Source organism: Piliocolobus tephrosceles, chromosome X (assembly GCF_002776525.5).
Source record: "Piliocolobus tephrosceles isolate RC106 chromosome X, ASM277652v3, whole genome shotgun sequence".
In the NCBI taxonomy this organism is placed as follows: domain Eukaryota; kingdom Metazoa; phylum Chordata; class Mammalia; order Primates; family Cercopithecidae; genus Piliocolobus; species Piliocolobus tephrosceles.
This window is the reverse complement of record NC_045455.1, coordinates 91,942,872-91,963,518: the sequence shown is the minus strand read 5'-3', so window position 1 is coordinate 91,963,518 and position 20,647 is coordinate 91,942,872. Positions and strand designations below refer to the sequence as shown.

The 20,647-nt window shown below is 38.9% G+C and overlaps 1 protein-coding gene across 1 annotated transcript in view; it reads left to right on the top strand.

Annotated features, from left to right (window-relative positions):
* SGCG (sarcoglycan gamma) overlaps positions 1 to 20,647 on the top strand; it is an 89,908-nt gene that overhangs the window by 37,054 nt on the left and 32,207 nt on the right. The window contains exons 4-5 of the mRNA XM_023190316.2: positions 5,036 to 5,123; positions 20,168 to 20,287. Of these exons, the coding sequence (XP_023046084.2) occupies positions 5,036 to 5,123; positions 20,168 to 20,287 (208 nt within the window). The remainder of the gene's footprint in view (positions 1 to 5,035; positions 5,124 to 20,167; positions 20,288 to 20,647) is intronic.

The window sequence follows — 20,647 nt, the reverse complement described above, 5'->3', positions numbered from 1 at the left end:
TCATATAAATAATCACATTAAAATAATCACATTAAATATAAATGATCACAACATCCCAACTGAAAGACAGACTGTGAAACTGAACACAGAAGCAAGATCCGACTATATGCCATCTACAAGTAACCTACCTTAATTATAAAAAAAAATATATTAAAAGTAAAAGGTTATGCGATACTGTACTATACTATGCTATACTACACTAACACTAATGAAAAGAAAATTGGAGTGACTATATTAAAACAGGCAAAGTAGATTTCAGAACAAAGAGATAAATATTTTAGAGATACAGAGGGTCATTTAAGATGACATAGGAGTGAATTCTTCAATATTTATGTTGCTAAACACATGAATCCACTATCAGAGCATCAATATACATGAAGCAAAAACTGATAGAATGTAAGAAAAAAAACAGAAATATTCACATTTAGACTCAGGGATTTCAGCACCCCTCTCTCAATAACTGATAGGAGAAATGGATATGGAAACAGTAAGCATGTAGACTTGAGCAATGCTATCAACCAACTTGATATAATTAAATTTTCAGAGCATGCTGCTCAATAATAGCAGACAAAGAGTTCTTTTCAAGTGCACAGGGAAAACGTTTATCAAGATAGATCACATTTTGAACCATAAAACATTTTCAATAAATCTAAAAACATTCAAGTCTTCCAACATGTTATCTGACCACAGTGGATTTAATAAGCTAACCATAACACAAATATGTTGAAAACTTTTTGAATAAGTGGAAATTATATAAAAATTTGCAAATAAACCGTGGGTCAAAGAAGAAATCCAAAGGGAAATTAAACAGTATTTTGAACTGAATGACAGTTAAGAAAACAATAACATCAAATTTGGGGGGATATAGCTGAAGCAGTGCTTATAGGGAAATTTATGGCATTAAATGCGTGTATTAAAAAAGAAGAAAATTGGCCGGGTGCAGTGGCTCACACCTGTAATCCCAGCACTTTTGGAGGCCAAGGTGGGCAGATCCACGAGGTCAGGAGATCGAGACCGTCCTGGCTAACACGGTGAAACCCCGTCTCTACTAAAAATATAAAAAAGTAACCAGGCATGGTGGCGGGTGCCTGTAGTCCCAGCTACTCGGGAGGCTGAGGCAGAATGGCATGAACCCAGGAGTCAGAGCTTGCAGTGAGCCAAGATCACACCACTGCACTCAAGTCTGGGCGACAGAGTGAGACTCCGTCTCAGAAAAAAAAAAAAGAAGAAAATCAGTGACCTCAGTTTCATCCTTAAGAAACTAGAAAAAGAATACATTAGACCAAAAATCAAAGACAGAAGATCCAAACAAATAAAATCATAAATGAAAAAGGAGACATCATAATGGATACCACAGAAATACAGAATGTCATTAGAGGCTACCATGAACAAGTACATGTCAATAAATTTGAAAGCCTAGGGAAAATGGATAAATATCTGGATACATACAACCTTCCAATATTGAAACAAGAAGAAACAGGAAATCTAAACAGACCAATATTAAGTAACAATATTGAATTAGTAATAAAAAGTCTCCCAACAAAGGAAAGTCCAGGACCAGAGGGCTTCACTGCTGAATTCTTCCAAACCTTTAAAGAAGAATTAATACCAGTCCTTCTCAAACTTTTTCAAAAACTTGAAGCAGAGGAGATTCTTTGTAACTCATTACACGAGGCCAGCATAGCCATGATACCTAAACCAAACAAGAACACAACAAAAAAGAAAACTACAGACCAATATTTCTGATGAACATAAATGTAAAAATCCTCAACAAAATATTAGCAAACCAAATACAACACATGTATCCCAAGAATGCCAGGATGATTCAACATACACAAAACAATAAACACCATACATCACATTAATAGAATGAAGGACAAAAGCCATTTGGTCATCTTGATAGATGCAGAAAAAGCATTTGATAAAATTCAGCATCTCTTCATGATAAACCAAAAGTCAGAGAAGAAAAGAAAGATGAGAGAAGAAATCAACAAAACAGAAAACATAAAACAATAGAGGAAATTAATGAAACCCAACACGGATTCTTTTAGAAAATCAATAAAAATTGATAAACCTTGAACCAGACTGAATATTTTAAAAAGAGAGGGCACAAATGATCAATATCAGCTGTGCTAGAAGGGGCACCACTATGAATCCCACAGACATTCAACGAATGGGAAGGGAATATTAAGAATAACTTTATGCCAATAAATGTAATTTTCCCACGTACTATTTGATAGAATTCTTAACATAGGATTGCTGCTTTAATGATTAAATTAGTTTCTGCCATTCCCATATTAGGTTCAAGTTTGAAGTAGTTAATTATGTATATAAATGAAGTGGTGAATTATACTTGCCCTCTAATCTACATTTTTAAAAAGTATCTTAAAACATCAACCTCATAGGGTATTGATAACTCCTGTAGCAGTTTTGATTTATCTTTGGGCCATACCAGTAACCCCTTATACTGTTAACGGTCTTTTTATACACCTCTTTCATAGCTCCTTCTATGTGTCACGCACTGTTGAGAAAGGTAATAAAAAGTTCTATGTTCTATGACTCCTTCACTACTCCCTAAGGTGTAGTGTTGACACAATATCTGTATTCAAACAGGTACATTCAGAGTTCAACGGATATGAATAGAAAAATAAAATGTTCTCCTTATACCTTGCTGTCATTCTCTAAATGGCGTAAAATTTTTCTAAAAGGCGTCATTAGCTAATGATAAAAACTGAAAATCCCTTATGTAAAATTTTAGAAATGATAGTAGTGGTGGTTGTACAATACTGTGAATGTTCCTAATGTCAATCTATGATACACTTAAAAATGGTTAAAATGGTAAATTTTATGCTGTGTATAACTTATATGCATAGCATATATATTTTTAATACAATAAAAAATTGTTTTAAAAAGTCAAAAAACAAAAACAAAAACCTGAAAATTGCATTCAGAATCTATAGACTTCAGTTTTCCTACCTAGAAAATAGAAATAAAGTCTCTGGACTTCACAATAAACATCAGTTTTATTAAAAATGTACATGTTGATTGTTTTAAGGTACTTCTTAAAAATGTAGATGAAAGAACAAGTACAATTCAATATTAGAGATTGTATTATTGTAGCAGTTATGAATGCAGTTGTGTTGGTAATACAGACACAGAGCCACTTCTGCTCTGTCACTGCATCAGTTAAAAGATCTTTACCCTGTGAACACAGAATACCCAGCTAGCCATGGAATAAACTAATAGGAGCTTTTAGTCTCATATAACAGGAAGCTGGAGGGGGCAGCTGCAGCTTCGGTTCAGTACTAAACCATGTTCAGGCCAGAGTATCTGCCAGCCACCCGCCTGCCCCTCATAATCACTAGACAGTTGTGAGGCTACATCCAAGATACGTAGCCGGGAAATGTGCAGTGCTGGTGCATGTGCCTCTTCCGCAAGGAATGCAAAAGCTTGCCTAGAAACAAATGTATTAAACGTAAAAGGTTATACTATACTGTACTATACTATGCTATACTGGATATACAAAATTTGACTCGGGAAAATTGATCTTGGTAGACATGTGGTCATCAAAGAAAACTCAGATTTTCAAAAGCCACTATGGACAGCATTCATATAGACAAAAATTAGTGAACCAAATGTTTTTAGTAAATTTTATTGTAGAAAAAAATCTGTTGAAAATATATCTTAATAGGAAAATATGGTAATACTTTACCTGCGTGGAAAAGTTGTTCAAAGAATTAAAGTAGCTTGTAGTGGGGAAAAAAGTAAGAAGTAAAAATTTAAAACACACACACACACAAAAAGAGGGAGTAAAATAGCCCATAATGCTACCCACCAAGAGACAATCGCTAACATTTAGAGAAGCTCTTTGGCAGTTTTCTCTAATATTTCCGTAGTTATTGGCCAATTCCAGCATTGTACTTAAGTCAGTTTTGCTAATTAATACTAGTCCCTTCATAGTTAGCATAGCTATACATTTTACTTCCTCTGAATTTATGATTTAAATACATTGTTTTCTCTATTTTTTGTTTAATTCTGTTTGTTTTAAATACCCAACTCAGACTGCATGTGCTTTTTCAAAACTATTGTTTACTGATGCATAAAACTGTGCTTTGAAGTTTATTTTCCTTTCTATTCTCTGATGTCTGTTTTATTGTGTATTTTCTAACATCTTAAGCTAAATGCTTAGTTTATTTTTAACTTGGAGAGCAAGAACAAAGCAGTCAATACCACAAATGTGTCTGTAATTATAACTCTGCTGTATACATAGATTTTTTATTTTGATAAAATTTACACGCTATAAAAATACAAATGTATTACAAAAATATGGAAATAGAGTGTAGCAGGGAAAAGTATGTCATTTCTATTAGCTAGAACACCACTGTTGTTGGTATCTTTCCTTGACATAGTTGTGACCATATAGCTCTGTTAAAGTGCATATTTTTCTTTTTCTTTTTTTTTTTTTTTTTTGAGACAGAGTCACCCGGGCTGGAGTGCAGTGGCCAGTTCTCAGCTCACTGCAAGCTCCGCCTCCCGGGTTTATGCCATTCTTCTGCCTCAGCCTCCGAGTAGCTGGGACTACAGGCGCCCACCACTTCGCCCAGCTAGTTTTTTTTTTGTATTTTTTAGTAGAGACGGGGTTTCACCGTGTTAGCCAGTATGGTCTCGATCTCCTGACCTCGTGATCCGCCCGTCTCGGCCTCCCGAAGTGCTGGGATTACAGGCTTGAGCCACCGCACCCAGCAAATTGCATATTTTTCTAAATAATTCATATTTTTTCTGTCCCTATCTTGCATTTGGGGCTCATTTTATGATTGTTATTCTTTTATCTTTCAATAAGTAGTCAAAATGTTAAAAAATATATATATATATGATTCAGGACTTTTTAATTGTCTTAGCCACAAATTTATAGAATTTCCAGGATCTGTGACAATGGGTAAATAATTTTACATAAATCCTAAATTGACATAGAATTATAAAGATGTAATCATTTTAAACAGCACATATTTTACAAATTTTATAAATCCCTTTCTAGGACTCATCTCTGCTTCTACAATCAACCCAGAATGTGACTGTAAATGCGCGCAACTCAGAAGGGGAGGTCACAGGCAGGTTGAAAGTTGGTGAGTCCAGCTTCATCATGGTGTTTTGCATGCATGTGGTCCGTGAATAGTGCTAAATGGATGCATTGTTTTTTCTTGTAAAGAAATCAAAGCTACTTATAAACAACGTATGAATTTTCTAAATATCATGCTGTGTTGACCACAGAATAGCACCACAGAGTGGGGTGGGGAGTGAGGGGACAGCCTGAAGTGCTTTGATTAGAGTTATTTTTGTTTCAAGAAATAGAGGACAATTAAAACTAGTACAGGAAACAAATGTTTATTGTAGGTTACCAGAGACTCTTGCAGCAACCAAAGGAAAGGAACCCAAGTAGCTGGCCTCAAAGAGCACAGAGACCCGTGGCTGAGAGCCAAGAATAGATTCAGTTCCCTCCCTGTTCTTTCTTCTCTTCTCTCTCCTTCTTCCCATGTGTTCCATTCTTCTCCTTTCCAGTTCATCTTTGCCACCATTTTCACTTGGCTGTATCACTTCTCACTGTACAGAACCTACAGGGCCTCCCTGATTCTTATCTGCTCGGCTGTAGTTATCAACATCACACAGTTTAGTCTTCGATTACGCACATTCTAAATCCACAAAGTACTCTAGTTAGCCCAGTTCATCTGTCCCACCACATTCCATCGGGTCAGTCAGCTAGATACACCCATCCAATCAACTAAGACGGGAGAGTAAGATCACATGGGAGCGAGGTCACATGGAATCCTATAAGCGGAGAAGATCAGCAAGAAGAAATATAGATGAAAGCAATATGGGAAGAGCAAACCAGCTGGTAAGAAGGAATGGAGGCCAGGCCTGGTGGCTCATGCCTGTAATCCCAGCACTTTGGGAGGCCAAGACAGAAGGATTGCTTGAACCTAGGTGATCAAGATCAGCCTGGGCAACATCTCTAAAAAAATAATTTAAAAAAATTAGCCATGTGTGGTGGTGAATGTCTGCAGTCGCAGCTACTGGGGAGGCTGAGGTAGGGAGGATCACTCGAGCCTAGGAATTCGATTCTATGGTGGAGGAGAACCTTTGTCTGAAAAAAAGAGAATAAGAATGAGGAAGGTATGGCCGGGCGTGGTGGCTCAAGCCTGTAATCCCAGCACTTTGGGAGGCTGAGACGGGCGGATCACGAGGTCAGGAGATCGAGACCATCCTGGCTAACACGGTGAAACTCCGTCTCCACTAAAAATACAAAAACTTAGCCGGGCGTGGTGGGCGCCTGTGGTCTCAGCTACTTGGGAGGCTGAGGCAGGAGAATGGCGTGAACCCGGGAGGCGGAGCTTGCAGTGAGCCAAGATCACACCACTGCACTCCTCCAGCCTGGGTGACAGAGCAAGACTGTGTCTCAAAAAAAAGAATGAGGAAGGTATATATATTCGCTATACTATTACCATTAGATAGATTTGCTAAGTCTAGGAAACTGGATGGCCCTTGTCATTATCAGAAAATAAAGGAGAGTTGTACTGCCAACACAAATTTCCAGTGTCTCTCTTTTTAATGGCTATTTTTACAAAACAGAATAATGTGACACATGGGAAACTACAGCCTTGTGTTAATCTGATGATTCCTTTTTATTAAACAAGATGTTCTGTACTTTATTCTCTGCTTTATAACTTATTCTTGATCATAAATTGTGTCTCTCTTTGGCCTAGAAGTTTTGTTTAATAACTAAGTCCAGTGGAATTCTCCATGGATCAGGAGATGAACCCCAGTTTTTCCTGCATATATGTTCTTAAGATGTATCTAAAACAAATCATATTTTCTTGATAATTATACAGTATTATCATTTATCTTTACCATCATTTCTTGAAAAATCTTCAAGTGCCTATAGCTTTCAAGTGTTTGAGGAATTTTTGCCCATTTTTTCTCATTCATTTCAACAAATATTTGTTGAATGACTACGGGCTACCTTATATGCTATCAAGTAATAATAATAAAGAGTATGTAATTATTTCTTGGAAGCTACAAAAGTAGGAGAATCTTCTTATATTCCTATAAAAATTAATTTGCGCCCGGGCGCGGTGGCTGACGCCTATAATCCCAGCACTTGGGAGGCCAAGGCAGGCAGATCACGAGGTCAGGAGATCGAGACCATCCTGGCTAACACGGTGAATCCTTGTCTCTACTAAAAAATACAAAAAATTAGCCAGGTGTGATGGCGGCGCCTGTAGTCCCAGCTACTCGGGAGGCTGAGGCAGGAGAATGGCGGGAACCCGGGAGGCGGAGCTTGCAGTGAGCCGAGATCGTGCCACCGCACTCCAGCCTGGGCCACAGAGCGAGACTCCATCTCAAAAAAAAAAAAAAAATTCATTGGCACAAATACACATTCCTCTGTTAATCTTGTTAGGTGTGGATTTTCATATACTATACAAGGGAATTTAGATATAATATAAACCTGCCTCTCATTTCATAGATGAAAAAACTGAAGCACTAAAAAGCAAATTTGCTTAAGAGCACACAGCTAGTTAGTAGAGAAGGGAAAACAGGGAAGACTGAGGGTTTACTTCTCTCAGGCCGCTGTTGCCACTGGCCCTCCTCGCTAATCAGATTTCTTGAAATTATGGCATTCCAGTAACTGTTCTAGTTGGTGCAAATATTGTTTCAATTTCATTTTTGTGACCAAGAATTAACCAGGGGTTATAAAGTTTTTTTGTTTGTTTGTTTTTTATTTTTTAAAAAAAGGCTGGGTGCAGTGCCTCACACCTGTAATCCCAGCCCTTTGGGAGGCTGCAGCAGGAAGATTGCTTAAGGCTAGGAGTTCAAGGCTTCAGTGAGCTATGATCACGCCATTACACTACAGCTTGGGTGAGAAAGTGAGACCATCTCTAAAAACAAAAATAAAATAAGTTACACACCAAAATCTCTTTGGTTTGAACTGTTCGTCTCAATCTCTAGTTTTAACCTTGGTGTCTCATGCCTGAGAAAGTGATTAAATTAGTAATTTCTAGTAAATCTTTAGTGGGAAACTGTTATATTGAGAACCTTGAGCTAGGAAATAGCACCAAGCTCACCCAAGTCCAACGTTTTCTTCAGTACATGAGTTCCCACAGTTGCAACCCTTCCAGTCTCGTGTTTCCTGGAAGAAGTTAAATTTTGCCAATTTGGGTATTAAAGTGTAATTTATGTGAACTAGCCATATTAATCTCATTTCATTAAGTGAATGAGTGTTTTCTACAAAACCACTGAAAACAATTTGCATTCAATACAGTCAAAACCAAAAATCCCAATGAAATTCTGACATGATTTAGATGCGTGTCCCCTCCAAATGTCATGGTGAAATGTGATTCCCAGTGTGGAAGGTGGGGCCTAATGGATGGTATTGTATCATGGGGGTGTATCCCTCTCGAATGGCTTTAGCACCATACCCTTGGTGATGAGTGGGTTATCACTCAGTTAGTTCACATGACATCTGGTTGTTTAAAAGAGTCTGGGACCTCCCTCTTCTCTCTTGCTCCTGCTCTTACCATGTGATGCACCTGCTCCTTCTTTGCCTTCTGGAATGATAGGAAGCTTCCTGAGGCCCTCTCCAGAAGCATATGCTGAAGCCATGTTTGTACAACCTGCAGAATTGTGAGCCAATTAAACCTCTTTTCTTTGTAAATTACCCATCCTCAGTTCTTTCTTTATAGCAGTGTAAGAATCCAGTAACACAGAAAATTGGTACTGAGGAGTGAGCCATTGCTATAAAGATACCTGAAGATGTGGAAGCAGCTTTGGAACTGGGTAACAGGCAGAATTAGAAGAGTTTGGAGGGCTCAGAAGAAGACAGGAAGATAAGGGAAAGTTTGGGACTTAATAAGTGGCTGTTACCAAAATGCTGATAGAAATGTGGGCAGTGAAGGTCAGGCTGAGGAGGTCTCAGATGGAAATGAGGATGTTATTGGGCCTGGAATAAGCATCACCTGTGTAATGCCCTAGCAAAGCGCTTGGCTGCATTTGTCCACAACCTAGGAACCTGTGGAAGTTTGAATTTAAGAGTGATGACTTGGTGTATACTGCAGAAGAAATCTAAGCAGCAAAGTATTCAAGAAGCAGTCTGGCTGCTTCTAATAACCTACAGTCAGGTATAGGAGCAAAAAAAAAAAAAAAAAAAAAAACTTAAAATTTGAATTTATATTTAAAAGGGAAGCAGAGTGTAAAAGTTTGGAAAATTTGCTGATTGGCACTGTGGTAGAGAAAGAATTCAGTCAGGCTACAGAGCAATCACTTACTTACTAGAGAGCTTAGCATGGCTAAAGGGGAGCCAAGTGCTGATATCCAAGACAACGGGGGAAAGGCCCTGAAGACGTTTCAGAGATCTTTGAGACAGCCCATCCCATCACAGGCACAGAGGCCTAAGAGGAAGCCGTGGTTTCAGGGACACTGCTTCCCACATCACAGCGGCTCTAGCTCCAGCTGTGCCTCAAAGGGCCCCAGATACTACTCAGGCCATGGCTGTGGAGGGTGCAAGCCATCAGCCTTGGTAGCTTCCACAGGGTGTTAAGTCTCCAGGCCCGCAGAATGCAAGAGGAAGCTTGGCAGCTTGCACTGAGGTTTCAGAAGATGTGTGGAAAAGCCTAGATGCCCAGTCTGAAGCATGCTGCAGCAGCACAGGCTCCACAAAGTACTCCACTCGAACAGGGCTGAGGGGACATGTGGGATTGAAAGCCCAAAGTCCCCACTGGGGCATTGCCTAGTGGAGCTATGGGAAGGAAACCACAGCCCTCCAGACCCCAGAATGGTCGAGCTCCAGGAAACTTGCATTTTGAACCTGGAAAAGCCACAGGCACTCAACTCTAACCCATGAGAGAAGCCACAGGGTCTGCACCCTGTAAAGCTACATGAGTGGTGCTGGTCACTTTGAGGTGCCATCTCTTATGTCAGTGCCCTGGATGTTGGGCATGGAATCAAAGGAGAATATTTTGGAGCCTTAATACTTAATGACTGCCCTGCTGGGTTTCAAACTTGAGTGGGATCTAGTGCCCCTTTCTTTTGGCTGATTTCTCCCTTTTGAAACGGCAACATTTACCCAATGCTTCTACTACCATCGTATCTTGGAAGTAACTAACTTGCTTGTCTTTTATAAACACAAGATGGAAGGAGATGAATCTCAGATGAGACTTAGGACTTTGGACTTCATACTGGAATGAGTTAAGACTTTGGGGGACTATTGGGAAGGGCTGATTGTATTTTACAATGTGAGAAGAATGTGAGATTTGGAGGAGCAAGGGCCGAGTGATATAGTTTGGATATTTGTCCCCTCCAAACTGCATGCTGAAATGCAACCTCCACTGTGGGAGCTGGGGCTGATGGGAGATGTTTGCATCATACAGGTAGATCCCTCCTGATTGGCTTAGTGCCATCCCCTTGGTGATGAGTAAGTTTTCACTCAGTTAGTTCACAAAAGACCTGGTTGTTCAAGAGTTGGGGTTTTGAGGGTTTTTCCCAACATGGAAGATTAGAGGCATTATTAGCATGCCTCTCCCACTTGGAAAGACATAACAGTTTGTAGATAATTATGCTGTGAACTTTATTCCAAGAAGCAACACAGGAACTTAATAAAAAAGCTAAAAGAAAGCACACTTTGAAAGAAGCAGTGGGCAGCAGCTTACACCATGAACCAGATGGGAAGCTGTCCACAGGCGCCAGGGAACCTGCTCACAAACCCAGCATGTCACTACTACAGCCAACATCTGAGAAAGCCATCACACGGATTCTCTGTAACCAAGGAACTCATACAGACTCTTCACCACTGAAAGTACCAGTAGCCAAAGCTAGGTGACAATAAGCTATACATATTAAAGTCATATCCTCCATGGGAAAAAAGAATTTAAAAGCATCCCAGCAGAATCAAAAAATAAAGGGAAACGTAATTAGAAGAAATAGTCTACCCAAATAAGAAGGAACCAGAGAAATAATTCTGGCCATATGAAAAAACAGGGTTTTATAAAACTTTCAAAAGCTCACATTGAGTCTCCAGCGGTGGATCCAAACCAATGAAATCTTTGAAATACCAGATAAATAATTCAAAGTGTTTATTATTAAGTTACTCAAGGAAATACAAGAAAAAAGTGAAAACTCACATGAAAACTTTTTTTATTATTATTATGCTTTAAGTTCTAGGGTACATGTACAAAACATGCAGGTTTGTTACATACGTATACATGTGCCATGTTGGTGTTCTGCACCAATTAGTCATTTACATTAGGTATTTCTACTAATGCTATGTCTCGCCCATCCCCCTACCCCACAACAGGCCCTGGTGTGTGATGTTCCCCTCCTGTGTCCAAGTGTTCTCATTGTTCAATTCCCACCTATGAGTGAGAACATGCAGTGTTTGGTTTTCTGTCCTTGCAATAGTTTACTCAGAATGATGGTTTCTAGCTTCATCCATGTCCCTACAAAGGACATGAACTCATCCTTCTTTATGGCTGCATAGTATTCCATGGTGTATATGTGCCACATTTTCTTAATCCAGTGATATCATTGATGGACATTTGGGTTGGTTCCAAGTCTTTGCTATTGTGAATAGTGCTGCAATAAACATACGTGTGCATGTGTCTTTATAGTAGCATGACTTATAATCCTTTGGGTATATACCCAGTAATGGGATTGCTGGGTCAAATGGAATTTCTAGATTCTAGATCCTTGAGGAATTGCCACACTGTCTTCCACAATGGTTGAACTAGTTTACACTCCTACCAACAGTGTAAAAGTATTCCTATTTCTCCACATCCTCTCCAGCACCTGTTGTTTCCTGACTTTCTAGTGATCACCATTCTAACTGGTGTGAGATAGTATCTCTTTGTGGTTTTGATTTGCATTTCTCTGATGACCAGTGATGATGAGCATTTTTTTCATGTGTCTGTTGACTGCATAAATGTCTTCTTTTGAGAAGTGTCTGTTAACATCCTTTGCCCACGTTTTGATGGTGTTGTTTGATTTTTTCTTAAAAATTTGTTTAAGTTCTTTGTAGATTCTGGGTATTAGCCCTTTGTCAGATGGATAGATTGCAAAAATTTTCTCCCATTCTGTAGGTTGCCTGTTCACTCTGATGGTAATTTCTTTTGCTGTGCAGAAGCTCTTTAGTTTAATTAGATCCCATTTGTCAATTTTGGCTTTGGTTGCCATTGCTTTTGGTGTTTTAGTCATGAAGTCCTTGCCCATGTCTATGTACTGAATGGTATTGCCTAGGTTTTCTTCTCCGGTTTTTATGGTTTAGGTCTAACATTTAAGTCTTTAATCCTTCTTGAATTAATTTTTGTATAAGGTGTAAGGAAGAGATCCAGTTTCAGCTTTCTACATATGGCTAGCCAGTTTTCCTAGCACCATTTTTTAAATAGGTAATCCTCTCCCCATTGTTTGTTTTTGTCAGCTTTGTCAAAGATGAGATGGCTGTAGATGTGTGGCATTATTTCTGAGGCCTCTGTTCTGTTCCATTGGTCTATGTAGCTGTTTTGGTACCAGTACCATGCTGTTTTGGTTACTGTATCCTTGTAGTGTAGTTTGAAGTCAGGTAGCGTGATGCCTCCAGCTTTGTTCTTTTGGCTTAGGATTGTCTTAGGCTTAGGATTGTCTTTTGGCTCTTTTTCGGTTCCGTATGAATTTTAAAGTAGTTTTTTCCAATTCTGTGAAGAAAGTCATTGGTGGCTTGATGGGGATGGCACTGAATGTATAAATTACCTTGGGCAGTATGGCCATTTTCACAATATTGATTCTTCCTATCCATGAGCATGGGATGTTCTTCTATTTGTTTCTGTCCTCTTTTATTTCATTGAGCGGTGGTTTGTAGTTCTCCTTGAAGAGGTCCTTCACATCCCTGTTGTATTTATCCCTGTTGTATTTATCCCTGTTGTATCACATCCCTGTTGTAAGTTGTATTTGTAGGTATTTTATTCTCTTTGTAGCAATTGTGAATGGAAGTTCACTCATGATCTGGCTCTCTGTTATTGGTGTATAGGAACGCTTGTGATTTTTGCACATTGATTTTGTGTCCTGAGACTTTGCTGAAGTTGCTTATCAGCTTAAGGAGATTTTGGGCTGAGACAATGGGGTTTTCTAAATATATATAATCATGTCATCTGCCAACAGGAACAATTTGACTTCCTCTTTTCCTAATTGAATACCCTGTATTTCCTTCTCTTGCCTGATTGCCCTGGCCAGTACTTCCAACACTATGTTGAGTAAGAGTGGTGAGAGAGGGCATCCCTGTCTTGTGCCAATTTTCAAAGGGAATGCTTCCAGTTTTTGCCCATTCAGTATGATATTGGTTGTGGGTTTGTCATAAATAGCTCTTATTATTTTGAGATGCGTCCCATCAATGCCTAGTTTATTGAGAGTTTTTAGCATGAAGGCTGTTGAATTTTCTCAGAGGCTTTTTCTGCATCTGTTGAGATAATCATGTGGTTTTTGTCTTTGGTTCTGTTTATGAAATGGATTACATTTATTGATTTGCATATGTTGAACCAGCCTTGCATCCCAGGGATGAAGCCAACTAGATCATGGTGGATAAGCTTTTTGATGTGCTGCTGGATTCGGTTTGCCAGTATTTTATTGAGGATTTTCGCATCAATGTTCATCAGGGATATTGGTCTAAAATTCTCTTTTTTTGTTGTGTCTCTGCCAGGCTTTGGTATCAGGATGATGCTGGCCTCATAAAATGAGTTAGGGAGGATTCCCTCTTTTTCTATTGATTGGAATAGTTTCAGAGGGAATGGTACTAGCTCCTCTTTGTACCTCTGGTAGAATTTGACTATGAATTCGTCTGGTCCTGGACTTTTTTTGGTTAGTAGGCTGTTAATTATTGCCTTAATTTCAGAGCCTGTTATTGGTCTATTCAACTTCTTCCTATTTTAGTCCTGGGAGGGTATATGTGGCCAGGAAATACCCATTTCTTCTAGATTTTCTAGTTTATTTGCGTAGAGGTGTTTATAGTAGTCTCTGATGATAGTTTGTATTTCTGTGGGATCGTTGGTGATGCCCCCTTTATCATTTTTTATTGTGTCTATTTGATTTTTCTCTCTTTTCTTCTTTGTTAGTGTTGCTAGTGGACTATCAATTTTGTTGATCTTTTCAAAAAAACAGCTCCTAGATTCATTGATTTTTTGAAGGGTTTTTTGTGTGTCTATCTCCTTCAGTTCTGCTCTGATTTAGTTATTTGTTGTCTTCTGCTACCTTTTGAATGTGTTTGCTCTTGCTTCTCTAGTTCTTTTAATTGTGATGTTAGGGTGTCAATTTTAGATCTTTCCTGCTTTCTCTTGTGGGCATTTAGTGCTATAAATTTCTCTCTACACACTGCTGCTTTAAATGTGTCCCAGAGATTCTGGTACATTGTATCTTTGTTCTCATTGGTTTCAAGTAACTTATTTATTTCTGCCTTCATTTCATTATTTGCCCAGTAGTCATTCAGGAGCAGGTTGTTCAGTTTCCACGTAGTTGTGCGCTTTTGAGTGAGTTTCTTAGTCCTGAGTTCTAATTTGATTGCACTGTGATCTGAGAGACAGTTTATTGTGATTTCTATTCTTTTACATTTGCTGAGGAGTGCTTTACTTCCAACTATGTAGTCAATTTTGGAATAAGTGTGAGGTGGTGCTGAGAAGAATGTATATTCTGTTGATTTGGGGTGGAGAATTCTGTAGTTGTCTATTAGGTCAGCTTGCTGCAGAGCTGAGTTCAAGTCCTGGATATCTTTGTTAACCTTCTGTCTCATTGATCTGTCTAATATTGACAGTGGGGTGTTAAAGTCTTCCATTATTATTGTGTGGGTGTCTTAAGTCTCTTTTTAAGTCTCTAAGGACTTGCTTTATGAACCTGGGTGCTCCTGTATTGGGTCCTCACATCTTTTATTTTTGTTTCATGCAGGTTGTTTCTGTGATATTTGGAGGATAGATATTTGTAAATACTATGTTTTGTGGGTTATAATTTTAGCATTAAAATTTTTTGTCATATTTAACACTTTTGACTTGAATTCCACTTTGTCTGATATCAGGATTTTTATCCCAGCTCATTTAGTATTCATTTCCAGCATTACTTTTGTCCGTTCCTTAAGTGACTTCTCATTAAGTCTCCTCATCCGTCCTTCCCATGGCCTTTGCTTACCATAACGCCTGTGATGGAGCAGGTGTGTGAGAAGTTGTAGTCCTGGCACTTGTTAATTTTTCTCCCTCAACTCACAGTTCTGCCTTTAAGTAATGCAAGTGTTTGGGGTGTGTGTGTGTGTGTGTGTGTGTGTGTGTGTGTGTGTGTGTGTGTATGTGTGTTTTGTTGGGGTTTTTTTGTTTTTTTTTTTTTTGAGACGCGGTCTCACTCTGTCGCCCAGGCTGGAGTGCAGTGATGAGATCTCTGCTCACTGCAAGCTCCGCCTCCCGGGTTCCAGCCATTCTCCTGCCTCAGCCTCCTGAGTAGCTGGGACTACAGGCACCGCCACCTCGCCCGGCTAATTTTTTGTATTTTTGGTAGAGATGGGGTTTCACTGTGTTAACCAGGATGGTCTCAGTCTCCTGACCTCGTGATCCGCCCGCCTCGGCCTCCCAAAGTGCTGGGATTACAGGCTTGAGCCACCGCGCCCAGTCTGTGTGGAATTTTTATAGCTGTGAAGCTATTCCTTAGAGTTTGGGGATGACCTTTTGGGAAACTGATTACTATATAGCTAGCGTGGTCATCAGCCACCCAGAAATCCATCCTTTTCCAATTTAATCTATGAAATTTTTAAAAATCATAGCATTATTTTAATGGCTATGTAATATTTCAAGGAATACATGTATAATAATTTGATTCACTAATTGGAATTAGATTTTTTCAATTCAGTTAATGCCACAATTCGTAATTCAGGCTACCCTTTTACATTTAATAGGTTATACAATAAGTATTTGTTAAATAAATGAAGAGAGGAAGGAATAAAAGATTATGTAGGATGGGATGGGCTGAGAAACCAGTTGGCAGGTAGGATAGTATTCTAATGGATGGATTTTATATATATATTTATACATATATAATTTATATACAATATATTTATATATTATATATAATTATATACATATAATATAATATATATATATATATATATAGTGAAATGAGGAGGTTGTTTAACCTTTACAATGATTGATTATTACAGTCAGGGTTTCCAGATGGCAGAAGATTGGTTAAAAGTGATCATCTGGACAGTTGCAGTGGCTTATGCCTGTAATCCCAGCACTTCGGGAGGCGGAGGCAGGCGGGTCACTTGAGGCCAGGAGTTCAAGACTAGCTTCGGCAACATGGCAAAATCCCATCTCTACTAAAAATACAAAAGTCAGCCAGGTGCCTGTAATCCCAGCTATTCGGGAGGCTAAGGCAGGAGAATCACTTGAACCCGGGAGGCAGAGGTTGCAGTGAGCTGAGATCGCACCTAGCTTGGGTGACAGACTGAGACCCTGTCTTTAAAAAAAAAAAAAAAAATCATCTTACAGCATTTTTGGAAGGCTATGTCAGTTTTGCTTATGATTATCAGAGACATTTACTAGAAATAACCTAAGTTTCACTGGCATAGCATAACTAGCTTTGTTTGCTCAGGGACTTCTTAAGCCTCGTCTCTTATTGTATTTCATTTTATTTTATTTAACACAAGTAAAGATCATTAGTGCCAGGCGTATGAAGTGGAACTGTATAATACAAGATTATGCCACAAAAGTAGTAGCGCTAACAAGCACAGCTTTGTGCTTCCATCCCAGTCCTTTCTCTGTGATACCATATTTGTACCAGCAGAATATATGTTTCCTTTTTTTAAAGGACTTTGTGATATTTGTTTCTAAATTATTTTATTTTAAATTAAAGATATCCTGAGGAACAAAAGAAGGTTGCTGATGAGACACATTATATGTAAGGAAGAATTTGATGCTATTTTCACCAAAAAACCCTTAAGCTAATTTCCCAAACTTAATTAATCAGATCACAAAACCATTAACTTTTTCTCTTTGTACCAAAGCCTTTCATTACAAATGGGACTGTACAGATAGCTCTTTTCTTATCACCAAGGTAGAATTTAAGTTTTATTTCTTAAAGACCTCTACTGCAAAAGACAATTACATCCTCAGCTTTAATCAATGTCCAACTAGGTTTAAAAAAACTGCTAGAATATCAGTAAAAGTTAAAAAATTAATTACAAACTCCATAACTATTGAAGAACAGTACAGTTTCCTCTGAAGTGGAAAGCATATTTAAATTTAAACATGCAGTGTCTATTTTTAGTAAAATGGAGATGGGATTTTATTTGCCGCTATGCCTTCGCTCAAATAGTTTCCTTTACCTGGAGATCCCTGTTGTTCCTTTAACAGGGAAGCATGAACTCTTTCTTTTTTGTTTTTTGACACAGATTCTTGCTCTGTCACCCAGACTGGAGTGCAGCGGCCTGATCTCAGCTTGTTGTAACCTCCACCTCCCGGGTTCAAGCAATTCTCCTGCCTCAGCCTCCCCAGTAGCTGGGACTACAGGCACACGCCGCCACACCCAGCTAATTTTTATATTTTCAGTAGAAACAGGGTTTTACCGTGTTGCCCAGGTTGGTCGCGAACTCCTGAGCTCAGGCAGTCCGCCCGCCTCGGCTTCCCAAAGTGCTGAGATTACAGGGGTGAGCCACTGCGCCCAGCAAGAAGCATGAATTCTTTCTTCCAAGTGAGTTCAGGCGTCGTGTGTCTGGATGCTGCTCTTAGCCTGGATGGATGGACCATGAATTCCTAGTCAAGACTCTCTCATGCTTGCATCCTAATACTTAGCAAATTGTCCTGAAACCAGGCTTACATGCTTTTCTTTTTAGTGAACCACAGAATCCTCTGCGCTGTGAGCTATATCTCACTCATTTGCACATTGTCATTGCTTAGCACAGAACCTTGTACATAAAAAGCATGCAATAGATTGTACTGAATGGAACCATTCACTTGCCTGCATTTTATTTGATTTGCGTAACAATTTATGTGTATTTGCTGCACAGACTCACTATGAAACTAAACTTATTCGTTGAATATTTTATCGATGTAATAACTACAGAAAAAAATTATCACTTAGTTTAACCCCTTATACTTAATAAGGCCTCCTAGAATTGTAAGATGAACCTCTAGTGAGCAAAACAATGAACTCTCACTGGATTAATTATTCCAATTATTTTCCAATTTTAAAGTCAGGTAACTTGGTAGTCACCATTAAATGCAAATCGGTGTTTATATAATAAATACACAGGCATGTCAGTGACCCAGAAGAGATAAACTGGAACTCTGAGTCTCAGATTGGGGAAAATAACATACAAATAACAAAAAATAAAGTGAAGGTTTTTTTTTTTTTTTTTTTAAAGGAGATACAACGTAGAGAAAAAAGTCAACTTTATAACCGGCACTCTTGCCAAAAATATTTATTTATTTAAATAAAGACTCACTGGAGGGTTTTAAATACAAATTAATAAAATTAAGAACACTTGGATGAGCATGTCCAAAACTGATCAGTGCATTAATAGAAAGGCTTTACTTAATTTCTACCAGGTATCCAAAAATTTTTTTGAGAACTGTTAGGGTCAGAGGGACACACACAAAAAAATTATAAGATATGACTTCTTTTCTCAACTTCCTTTTTTTTTTTTTTTAGTCTCACTCTGTCGCCCAGGCTGGACTGCAGTGGTACTATCTCGGCTTGCTTCAGCCTCTACCTTCCAGGTTCCAGCAATTCTTCTGCCTCAGCCTCCTAGGTAGCTGGGATTATAGGCACGCACCACCATGCCCATCTAATTTTTATATATTTAGTAGAGATGGGGTTTCTCCATGTTGGCCAGGCTGGTCTCAAACTCCTGACCTCAGGTGATCTGCTCGCCTTGGCCTGGCAAACTGCTAGGACTACTGGTGTGAGCCACTGTGTCCAGCCTCAACTTAGAGATAAGAATATAGGCTGGACGTGGTGGTTCACACCTGTAATCCTAACACTTTGGGAGGCCGAGGTGGGCGGATCACCTGAGGTCAGGAGTTTGACACCAACCTTGCCAACGTGGTAAAATCCCATTTCTACTAAAAATACAAAATTAGCCGGGTGTGGTGGCACATGCCTGTAATCCCAGCTACTCTGGAGGCTGAGGCAGGAGAATCACTTGAACTTGGGAAGCGGACGTTGCAGCCAGCAGAGATCGTGCCATTGTACTCCAGCCTGGGTGACACGAGCGAAACTCTGTCTCAAAAAAAAAAGAAGAATATAAAGCTAATATAAACAGATTGGGGAACTCATAGTTTCTTAAGTATATGATGAAGGCTGTACTCTAGGGAGATTAATCCATGAGGCCTGGGTTAGAAAGTTTGGAAGCATCAAAGAGGAATTGGGGAACACATGTGATGAGTGCCGGGGGTTGGTGTGTAGCTGAGTGAGTGGGAGGGGTGACCTCACCCCAAGTCTGGATGGCACAGGGTGAGTGAGCTGAATAGATGAAAGAGCTGGAAGGCAATGGGTCTAGAGCTAAGGTGAAGGGCGTAAGCTTGGATACAAAAGTGACACAGAAGGCATGGCAAAGTCAGAAATTTTTTAGGGGAAGGGCAAAAACAGGAAGGTATTCTTCCACAGTGGTGTTTGTTTTTCCTGTGGCGTAGAGGGTGAGCAGCTCTTCTGAGAATAATGGCAGAGAAAAAATTCAGGATATGACTCATCTTCTAAGCTAACTTTGACCATTAAAGTGAGCCATTTGTAAGATGGTCTTTCACAAATGTCACATTTCGGTATGTAAGATTCTAAGGGGTTCATAACCAAAAGAATGCAAGTTTAACCATGAATAGGAGAACCGTATTATTTTGGGCAAGTATTTAAAAATCTTAAAGAAGAAACTTTTAAATAAAATGTATTTATACATGTATTGATATAGGTTAACATATGTTTGCCATAAATTAATATTAATAATATAATAAATTTAGACTTAAAAGTTGCAAAGTTTAATTACAGAATCAATCAGTACCACTAATGCTAACAAATACCAAATCTTTAGGTACTTGGTCTTGTTGGGTTGACATGGCATGTGTACAAATAGAGATTTTGACGCTGCTTGTAGTGAACAGTTTATAATAAACTGTTTTAATTAATTCTTCAGGTCCCAAAATGGTAGAAGTCCAGAGTCAGCAGTTTCAGATCAACTCCAACGACGGCAAGCCACTGTTTACTGTAGATGAGAAGGAAGTAGCGGTTGGTACAGATAAACTTCGAGTAACTGGTATGTACTAACTCGAGAAAAACACAACATTCCATGGAGTACACATCTGCAAAAACGCATTGTACTATTGACAAGCTTATGTGGAAGGAACCTTTCAAGCCGATAAGAGAGCTTGAATGTGTTGCATTTTCTCCATTGCAACTCTCTTGATGCTCTCCTAGAAGAACAAAATCCTTCCTGCAGATCTTGGCCCACCATTCTTCCACCACAGTTTTACCCTTCGTCTCTTTCTTTCTTTCTTTCTTTCTTTCTTTCGTTCTTCCTTTCTTTCTTTCCTTTGTTCTCTCTCTCTTTCTTTCTTTCTCTCTTTCTCTCCTTTCTTTTTCTTTCTTTTTTTTTTTTTTTTTTTTTTTTTTTTTT